General features: G+C 36.7%; 3 protein-coding genes across 3 annotated transcripts; 2 read left to right on the top strand and 1 right to left on the bottom strand.

Annotated features, from left to right (window-relative positions):
* Positions 1-597: 597 nt before the first annotated feature.
* On the bottom strand, positions 598-1557 carry LOC138877245 (uncharacterized). The gene has a single exon (XM_070156838.1). The coding sequence runs from the start codon at positions 1555-1557 to the stop codon at positions 598-600; it is 960 nt and encodes a 319-aa protein (XP_070012939.1).
* A 369-nt stretch (positions 1558-1926) lies between these two features.
* Positions 1927-2517, top strand: LOC104213437 (uncharacterized). Its single transcript, XM_009762938.1, has one exon. The coding sequence runs from the start codon at positions 1927-1929 to the stop codon at positions 2515-2517; it is 591 nt and encodes a 196-aa protein (XP_009761240.1).
* Positions 2518-4483: 1966 nt separating this feature from the next.
* Positions 4484-5711, top strand: LOC138876905 (rust resistance kinase Lr10-like). The gene has a single exon (XM_070156061.1). It carries the CDS (start codon positions 4552-4554, stop codon positions 5638-5640), a length of 1089 nt encoding a protein of 362 aa, XP_070012162.1. The 5' UTR covers positions 4484-4551; the 3' UTR covers positions 5641-5711.
* Positions 5712-10786: the final 5075 nt, after the last annotated feature.

Below are 10786 nucleotides of genomic sequence, written 5' to 3'. Positions count from 1 at the left end.
TCCACGTTTGTTAGCTGCTCACATCTAGCTGGATTCACATCTAGATGCCCTTTTTCATCAACCACTGCTGTAACTCGAGCATTACTCTCCTGCACACCAACAATCCTAGAGGCATCAGTTGAACCCACAACGACAGCTCGATCACTAGTAACACTCAATGGAACAGTAGCTTTCAAATTTGACACCACAATAGCTGAGTGTTTTCTAGGTACTGCATTTTCATATGGAACATGTAAACTCTGCTCAACACCAGCTAATCCTCGATTACCATCTGCCAAACCATTCTCTACGTTACCTATTTTTGCAGAAACCTCATCTCGATCAGCAGATGCAGCTTCACAACTTCTGCTTACCATAGGCTTGCACAATTGGATTCACCACATTAAAGATCCTTGCCAATGCAGTCTTAGCAGGAACATCTCGTGTAGGTTTAGGTGGACCTTTATCGATCATTGAAACTTCACCTCCAATGGTACCATTACCTGCACGATTCGCCAGATTTACTCCATCTGTTTGCGATAACTACTGCAGGACAGAGTTTTCTTTTGGTGCTTCAACTTCCAGTTTACCACTATTAGAATCAGGTAATTCATTAGCTCATCGGCTAGCTCTTTTGGCATTCAAATAAGCCCTTGCATCTCCTTGCAGCTTTTCAACTCCATTCGTCTCAACAACAAGCAACTCTTGCACAACCATGTTTTCTATCCTAACTCCATCACCTACCTTATCCTTTTCAGTCATCAAACGACATATTCTTTCCTTATACCCCTGATGCTTACAAAAAGTGCAAAATTTGGGGAGATTATCATATACCACCTCCTGATAATGTTCAACGAATTTTCCAGTCGACTTATCAACGATGTACAGCTTCACTCGCTTAGGGTGCTTGTCTAACAGGTCTAATAAAACCTTTACCCTAGCAACACTTGGCCTTGTTCGATCTTGTGTTGCCTTATCCACTGTAAGAGGCTTTCCTACATCTGAAGCGATTGACAGTAACGATTTCTTTGCGAAAAAATTCGGCGGCAAATCAGGAAACGAAATCCACACCACAGATTTTGATGTTTCCTCCTTGGGATTAAATCCAATCGTCCATGGAAACGTTCTAAAAAAGAATTCGTCACCTTTATATTTTATGTAACCAACTGACCTCGACAAGAACTGGACATAATCTTCAAACAAATCGAACCTCACCAGAATATGTCGAAATTCAAGCTGTCCAATATTACACATACCTTTAATGTCGTACTGTTTCAGGACGAGTTTACGCAGCTCATGTACATCTGGTTTCCCATATGAGAATTTCATAATAACTGCTTGGTGTAATCCCTCTTCAATGGTAAATTGATTTACCTCCTCCATAGTGAATTCTATAATTGGCTCGCCATGAACAAACTTCACAGGAATCAATTCAATTTTTGTCGAAGTAGCATCTGTTTTTAAGGTTTGTACACGAGCAGCATATGATTGTGACATAGCATGAGTAGGCTTTGGATTATTAAATTTTTGGTTTGGCTCTCCCACAGCCAAAGGCTGGGGAGAGACGATAGCTTCCATGGCTGCTCAAAACGTCACCATATTGACGTGAAGAACAGAAAATAACGACAAAATCTGAAAAATTCTGCTTGCAACAGTACTTCGCGAAATAGAATTTAAGATCTTGAAAAATTGGTTATGAATTTAAGGATGAAACCAATTGAGGATTGTTCTCTAAGAGAAGGGGGTTCTTTTAAGACCAATCTTGTGATCTTACCTTGCCGGATGTCGGAGTTATAGCCCGATGAATAGTGACGGAATTACTATTCGGAGGAGGATTTTAGACGGCTGACTTCTCTAAAAAAAAAAATTGATCTTCTTGACTACTACTTGCAGTGTTTGTCACCGGTGCCGAAAAGGGAAATACCCAAAAACAAACTCACAAAAAACATGTGTGGAGGAACCAAGTTTCTTTCAGTTCTCACAATTCTCATCTTCTTGCAGCTCTCTGACACCCCATTTGCCGAACAGAATCAGCGGTGTGCACCTTCTAGTTGTGGGCATATTAAGAACATCAGCTACCCCTTTCGATTTAAAAATGATCCAAAGCATTGTGGCGACGAAAAGTATGAATTGAGCTGTGAAGGGAATCGCCCCATATTCACGATATTTATGAAAAGTTGGAATGGGTCCCTGAACTACCATGTGCAAGCCATCAACTATGATAACTCCACTATCCGCCTTGTAGATCCTTGTATAAGAGAACAAGTTCTTTGCTCTCTTCCTCAGCATTCAATTACATTTTACACTATCCCTTTTCAATTTAGTTTTACTAAACCTGATGGTTCATATGCTCCTTTAGCCGTGCCAATCACTATTTTCAGCTGTCCATTTGCTATGAATTCTCCCGCTTTTGTGGAAATCACTAATTGTCTCAACAGGAGTGATGCTTCCAAGGGACACGCCTATGCAGCCATGGGCAAATTATCACCATCTAATTTGAGAGTGGGGTGTAGTGTAAACCTACTGTCAATGACTTAATGGACTATTGATGATGCAAATGTATATATTTCAATCTTAGAGCTGCATAATGTTGTTCCTCTGTACTTGTAAATAATGATTCTGGAAATTAGAACGTTAGCTTATAAACGTAAATATAAATAAAAAAACAGAAATTAATTCGAGCCCACTGAATTCACAGTGTTTCCTTAAGGAATTTAATCCCCTCCTAGTACCCAAGGTTATAGATTATTTCCTCCCAGGATAGAACGAATTACACACTGGTGTAGCGGTACTTCAAACCCCAGTGTTTCAGCGAACACAAAGTTCGGCAACAAATCACACTTATGGATGCTTTGTTTGTAGTTAAAAACAATGCAGAATAAGGAGGACAACTCAGAAGTCGAATGAAAATTCTGAGAGGAAGGAATGCAAAGTATAGCCAATGTTGAATTCTTACTGAAGAGAATATCAGATTGCAATTCGTTTTTCCAGTGTATACGCAGTGTATACAGAGTGTATATCCAGTATATGCAGAGTGTATATCCAGTATATGCAGAGTGTATATCCAAGTATATGCAGAGTGTATATCCAGTGTATACAGAGTGTATATTAAGTGTATACAGAGTGTTTCAAGTGTTTTTTCCGATGTGTTCTTCTTTCTCTCCAACTTATGCTCTATTTATAGCAGTTATTTGAGAGAAATCCGCCCCTTCCATGGTGCAACAAGCACTAGATCATGGAGAAAGCACTTACATGGTGGTATATACACTTGCTTGGTGGGAGGAACACTTGCACCATTGTGGGAGGTGCACTAGGCTGCATTGTTGCTTAGTGTTGCAACACAATACACGGATTGGAAAACATCCGTTACAAACACGGATTATATCACGTTAATATTCACTATTAACAAATAAATTTGGTCCAAAAAATTAATCAATCGATCGATCATTTGACCAAATCCGAATCCAAATCCAAATCCAAATCCCATTTCCCATTCACTCTAATTTTAAGACTATTTCATCTTAAACAAAAACTCAACACATAATGCTTTGGCATATGGGTTTGAACTTTCATGGTTTCGTGACATTTACTGTAACAAGTGCGACTTTAATTTTGGTTGCGAAGGTGAAATTCAAGGGATGTTCGCTGTGTGGATTACACCTGCAAGGCTTACAATTTTAGATTCTTCAAAACCTTATGTGGTAAGAATATTCCTGATGTCTTGCCAGAACTTAAGACGTTTTTAGCTTTTTTTTCTATGTAATCTGTAAAGGTCTCTCTCATTCATTTCTTACCCTCTCTCTCTATTTTGTTTTTTTTTTTTTGTTTTTGGGGGGGTTCTTGGATATGCTCTTTGAACAAACACAATCAAGTTACTCAAAGGCATGTTCTCCGCGTTCTTGAAAGTAAGCACTCGTTCTATTGTCAATTCTGGTTGTATACATGCTAGGATTATATAAAGGGTAAATAGTTGCAAGTTGAGATTACCTGTGTTATTAATTGTTGGTGGTCTTGCAGGCTTCATTCCATGGATACTTCCCATATTTGGTAAGCCACATCTATTGTCTTTAAAATTTATTGATTCTTAGGAAGAGAAGAACTGAACTACAGAACGCTCGACTTGAAACCAATCTAAACTAACACAGACTGAATTCCTTTTTATTAACACTCTGTTTCATTTCATATGACAAAATTTGACTACAAGTACAGGTAAAATTATCATTTAATTAATATGTTATATTATGGATACTAATAAATAAAATAGAAAAGTAATAGTTGAAAAATATCTCAGTTTATGTCGGACTCACCTTTTTAGTCTGTAATAAGAATGTTACTTTCTTATTTAAAGACAATTTAACTTTAAACTTCTCATTTTATCATTAATTTATTTTTTTATAGTGACAAAAACGTCTATGATTCGTTTTATATCACAAATTCAAAAGTCTTTCTTTCTTACCTAAACATTGTTGCAGTCAAACACTGCCACACAAAAGTCTTACTTTATGATGGTTGCGCACAGGAGATATCGTTGTGGCAAAAATCATACTATTCCCATGCATATTTGTGTTTCTAATGATTGAATTACGAAGAAGGCATTTGTCGATTTTTGATGCAATTGAAAGTTTCCTGCATAGTGAGCATAATTTCATGCCTATTCAATACCCCTATTCCAACATAAGGAAGATGACTAGGAATTTTAAGGAGAAAGTAGGCCAAGGAGGTTATGGTTCAGTATATAAAGGCAAGCTCCGAAGTGGTCCTGATGTTGCAGTGAAGATCTTGACCAAGCCCAAAGCTGATGGGCAAGACTTCATCAACGAGGTTGCCACAATCGGAAGGATTCATCATGTTAACGTGGTACAACTTATTGGCTATTGTGCTGAGAGATCTAAACGTGCCCTCGTATATGACTTCATGCCTAATGGATCACTTGACAAGTACATCACACCCCGAGAAGGAGGAACTCTACTTAGCTGGCAAAGAAAGTCTGAAATTGCTCTTGGAGTTGCTCGAGGTATTGAATATTTGCATCGAGGTTGTGACATACAAATTCTACATTTTGACATCAAGCCGCACAACATACTTTTGGATGAAAATTTCGTTCCAAAAATTTCTGACTTTGGTCTTGCTAAATTATACCCCACGGATAACAGCATTGTTACTCTAACAGCAGCAAGGGGAACAATCGGATATGTAGCTCCAGAACTCATCAACAGAAGCATTGGTCCTATATCTTATAAGGCAGATGTTTATAGCTTTGGAATGTTACTGATTGAGATAGCAGGTATGAAAGGAAACTCGGCAGCAAGAGAGGATATGTCAAGCCAGTATTTTCCACATTGGATCTATGATCAATTCGACAAGGAAAAGGAAATTGAAGTACTAGACGAGACGCATGATGATGAAATGATCATAAAGAAGCTAACTTTAGTTGCTTTGTGGTGCATACAAATGAATCCACTCGATCGTCCGTCAATGACTAAAGTAGTTGAAATGCTTGAAGGTGAATTACAGGCTTTGCAAACGCCTCCTAGGCCTTTTGAATCACTGCAACCATCTCCGTTGGAATTCAATCTGAGTTCTTCACTAGGTTCAACTGAGTCTATGATTTTGGTTGAGAATTGTTCTGATTCTGCAAAAGTAGATGTAATTATAGGTTGACATGTGAGTACCACAAACTGTAACTTCACATTATGTAATATCTTTATGTAACTTTCTATTTTTGTCTTTTATGCCTTTATGTGTAATGAACATGGTTTTTGCAAATTAGAGTAATGGGAGTTGTAAAAGAAAGTGTGGCTTTCCCTATGACTTATTGTTCAGTCTCCCCATGTTGTTTCTCTAATATGAAAGGATGTACCAGAATATCTTTTCAGAAATGTGCAAATAACAGGTGTGATTGACAGGAATAGCCCAAGGGGTTGGTCTTTAAATATTGTCTCCCTTTTTGAATGTATTTAAAACATAATCTCCAGACCCGCGTTGCTCTTTAGCAATTCTCTCTACCAGATCAGCTGAGTTTATGTTGTATTTACTTTACCTATATTGTTAATTGTTAACAAGCTCTATCCAGTTGGCATGTTTTTGTGATTATTTGTTCACTAAACTCTACCAGATTGGCGTAACTTTGTATTATCTGCAGTCGGCTTATGTGTTAAATTATTCTTCAAAGTCTACCCAGTAGGCATTCCCTAATATACTCGAAATGATCTCAAATTTAAAACAAAGCCTTCAAATACTAGCATAAACGATCACCACTCACAAAATTAGTCAAATAACACCAAATCAAGAAGACTCACTTTGTCTTCTTAAATACTTTCAAAGGACCAACAATGGAATTTTTAGATTTTTAAAGCAAATCACTAAATTAGTATTTAAACTAAAAGTTTAAGTATAAATAATCAATTATTTTAACAGTAATTAACCATTAACTTCAAATTTTTCGCTCCAAAATTAAAAGAATTATGGTGTGCTTAGCGGCGAAGAAGAAGAGATGGAAAAGAAGGAGCTAAAGGGGCAAATATATCATTTCGCACACAAGGAAAGATGGGGAGTCTATTTATTAAAACTTTATTTACATAGATTCAGCTAAAAACCAGTTTCATTGGAGGACAACCGCATAATTTTTCTAAATAGAAGTTGGCTAAGACTTGGTCAAGCAGACATTTTTCCATACTTCATTTTATTCCTGCTTTGAGAGCTATATATAAAATTAACTACATCACAAATTTTAACTAAAAGAAATAAAATGCTTGATGGATGAAACATGTACGCTGACGTAGTTAGAATAAAGGGATGAGAGTGCATGCTTTAAATAAGTTTACTTAGTTAATTATTATTTATGTATAAATAGTTAATAATAGATTATTTATTAATTCAGTAAATTATTGAAATATAATTAATTATTAGTATATGTTTATTGAATTTTTAGATAAACAAAGAAAATCAATCTTTTGAAGGATTAATGTGATGGATTGTATCTGTCGTAAAATTTGAGATACTATGATCCGTCCCTAGTCTATTATAGTTTTTGACAAATTCAATCTTTAATACGTAAAACATTTGTGACGGATTAAAAAATATATTTTATCTTTATTTGTGATGGGCCTTTCTTCACAAATTAGTCAATAATTTTGTTGCTCGTCACATGAATTTGTGACGTTTGAAATTGTGAAACCTAATAATCCATCACAAATCAGTCACACTTAACTTTTTCTTGTCCTGCATTAATGAGTTGAATGGAAAATTTTATTTTGTGCCTCACACAATTGACATTAGTTGTGCGAGACCTCCTTTTTGTCTCACAATTTTGTTGTCTTAGAATTTTGTGGACCCAAATATATAAGATATGGGTCCACAAATGTGTGAGACAAAAAGAGGCCTCACACAACTAATGTCAGTTGTGCGAGGCACACCATAAAATCATTCGAGTTCAAGAATGTCGTGGTAATGGAGATGAGGTAGACATGTGCCACTACAAATAAATAAATAGAAAAGTTTATTTCTCATCATTAATATTTAGTACTAAAATTGACAAAGAAGGTAGAAAATCCATATATACCGTGTTCAATATTGTAATATTAAGGTTTTTTTTTTTTTTCACATTATTGTTTCAATCTATCTGTTCTCTTTCATTTAGTTTTAGTGTAATGAATTTTCTTTCTCCAAGATTTTGCAGGAAAGCAAATGGTAGAAGGAGAGTTGGACTTAGTCAGGAAAGTAACCATTGCTTATTCTAGAAGATAGACTAGACAATGAGTCCAAGCAAAAAATATTCAAATTAGATGACGTTTGAGAGTAAGTATAGTTTTGTCCCTATTCTATTATCTTGAATATTGGGGACATTCTTTCGTTTTTACTCCAAAATTTTTAGGAATGAAAAAGGTAGATGAAGATAAGATTATGGTCACCTTCAACTTCAACTTTCAGCTATTATTTTTTTTGTCTTGGAAATTTTACCATTGCGTAGTCAACGAAATAGACTAGATAGTTGCAATGAGTCCAAGCAAAGAATGGTTAAGGTTTGCCCTGAATACTATTGTTTAACCAAAAAAATGGAATTTCGGTCAAAGCTTTAATTTAAAAGAACTCGGGTTACTGATAATCAAAAGAATATATGAAAGAGAGTAATTTGGCTAGCAATGGTATAATCAGAAGAAAAACAAGTAAATCAGTATATTCAGATAGTCTTTCGTGTCCCTACAATTGATCAATTATCTCCCTTTTATAGCTATTTGGGAGATATGCGTTTTGCCCTTGTCTTAATAAGGCTATTATGAGTAATTAAAGACATTGAATGCTACATTACACAATCATTATATTTAATACAGATTCTCTAACGTATTCAGTATTTAATGCTCATTAAATACTGTATCTGCACTCTCATATATTGTCAGATTTATTCCCCTTGATTCCCGTACCTAAATGACTTAAATAGATACGGGCGCTGAGTCCTTTGAATATCTGTCCGTGCCTCTTCCTTTGCCTTTGATTGTATATGTTGCAACTCGTGTCTCTTTGCCAGCTGTAACTCTGTGACTAGTCTACGTGTCTTGACACATCATCTTTATTCCACTTTAATATGCAAACTCAATTTTTTCCAATTCAGATAGCCCCCCCACTTGCTATTTATTCATCAATTGAATATTTGGGAAGTGGATTTCATTAAAACGAGAATTTTTGTCACCATTAATGCTATGACAAAATTGACGCTTCAATTGTCACTTCTATTTAACGCTCTTCACACGTGTCACCTTTTTATTAGTTCTGCAATTTTGCAGCACTTTTTAAGATTTTTTCATGGCTCCACTATTCACAAAGTGTCAGTTATCATTATTATAGTACTTCCATCATTACACTTTTCCCTCGGCGGTCGCTTATCAGTATAAATATAACTTCTTTCTTTGTCTTTTCCACATAAAGTTTACTGAATATTCAATCTCTCAAATCCCTGTTTGCTTCTTCATCGTATCATCCTTCTTCATCATGTCTTCTTCAAATTCTAACCCTAGAAGGGTTCCCATAGTTGACACCTTCCCTAATGCCCCCATTAGAAGCAGAAGGGGAGGTAGGCTTCGTAATTTAGGATCTGTTCTCAGTTCTTCCACTCCTTTACCTAGTTCTGGCCCTTCTTCTAGAACTAGGGGTTCACTTTCATAAAGATATTCTTCAAGAGGTAAAGAACCTTCTGAACCTCTTCGTGAGCCTACAATGGAGGAGATAGTTCCAATGGAACTATCTTTTTATCATGACAGAAAATCCCTTAGGAACCAAGTCTCTGGTTTAGATCATGCTGATATTTATCCCACTCAAATTTTAGAAGGTTTGATTTCTGTAGTTCGTAGAGACTATCATTGGAGTAGTGATTTTTCCATTATTATCCCTAATCCAAATCAAAGAATCACTTCTTACATAACCGGGTTTTCTTTTGTTTATACATTTCCTTTCACCTTAGGGTTTAGACCATCTATTGACCCTGTTATTCTTGAGTTCTGTCGTTTCTTCAATGTTTGTTTGGGTCAAATTGGCCCAATCATATGGAGGGCTGTTGCCCGTTTGAGGTATTTGACCAACACAGCTGGTGTTCCTTTTACTTTCCCTCATTTGATTCACATTTACTCCCCTAGACTCTTCCGCAATGGTGTTTTCACACTAATAGCCAGGAGCAAGAGAGTTTTGGTGAGCCCTGAGGATGACAAAGACCGTGGCTGGTATGCCAGGTTTGTTGCTTCCCCCACTGTTGGTTTAGTGGGTGATGATAATGTTCCCTTCCCTGAGAAGTGGAATTTTGCACGTTTTTTACTTTCTCTTACCTTTTTTCTTCAAGTTTATCAACTTTTCTAATTTTGCTTTTTTTAGCAACCATGGGAGTTGTGGAAGACGTTCCCAATTTTCGTGATTGGGTAGACAAGTTATTGAGGACCGAACCAATGGATGGTATGTCTTGGAAGACACTTTTTAACCGTTTTGGTTGGAAAGTAAAAACTCATGGCAAGAGATTTTATTTCATTTTATCTCTTCGTATATATTTATTTTTTATTGCACTAATTTCAATCCATCTTTTTATCAGGATTTTCTATTCGTGGAATCTCTTCCAAGTCAGTCGCGGCTTCCCGTATCTCTTTGGAAAGGGCTCAAGAAATAATCTTGGGTTCTTCTGCAAAAAGAAAAGTCGTTGCCGTTGAGGAACAAGACTCTGAAGAGGAGGAAGACGGGGGCTCTCTGGTGACAAGGTCCGAGCTTGAAGATGCATCATTTCTGATGATGAAGCAGAGGTATCCCCTCGTCGTTCTGTTCCTCTTACCGAGTTTGCTGAGACTCCGGTACTGATTCTTGATGATGACGTTACTCCCGCTGCTGCTCATGACTCTGCTGAGCAGCTTTTTATTAGCGGGTTTGGTAGTGAAGGCTTAGGCCATGTTTTAGATGAAGTACCCTTGGCTTCTTTTTCGACACCCGTGTCTGTAACTCATTCTTTGCCAGTCTCGATTGTTTCTGTTCCTTCCTAGACTGTTTTTACCACCTCTTTTGTTCCTCCTTCTACAATTCCTCCTCCAAACATTCATCGCACTGAAGTTGGCTCCTTAAGTAGGAGTGCTGCTATGAGGCAAGTAGTCATTGAAGTCCCTGATGAGGGCAGTCTTTTAAGGAAATCAGGTCAAGCGGATGTATGGCTAGAGCCTTTAATTGGCCCAATTGAGAAAGCTAAGCTAGAGATCTATAGTTCCTTGACCCTGATGAGTGATATTATGCATGCCACTTTGAAGGTATTCCCCTTCTCTTCTTTCTTTTACTTTGTAATTTTTCT

This window comes from Nicotiana sylvestris, chromosome 9 (assembly GCF_000393655.2).
Source record: "Nicotiana sylvestris chromosome 9, ASM39365v2, whole genome shotgun sequence".
Taxonomy (NCBI): Eukaryota; Viridiplantae; Streptophyta; class Magnoliopsida; order Solanales; family Solanaceae; genus Nicotiana; species Nicotiana sylvestris.
The sequence above is the reverse complement of the archived record's forward strand: the minus strand, read 5'-3'. Positions and strand labels throughout refer to the sequence as shown.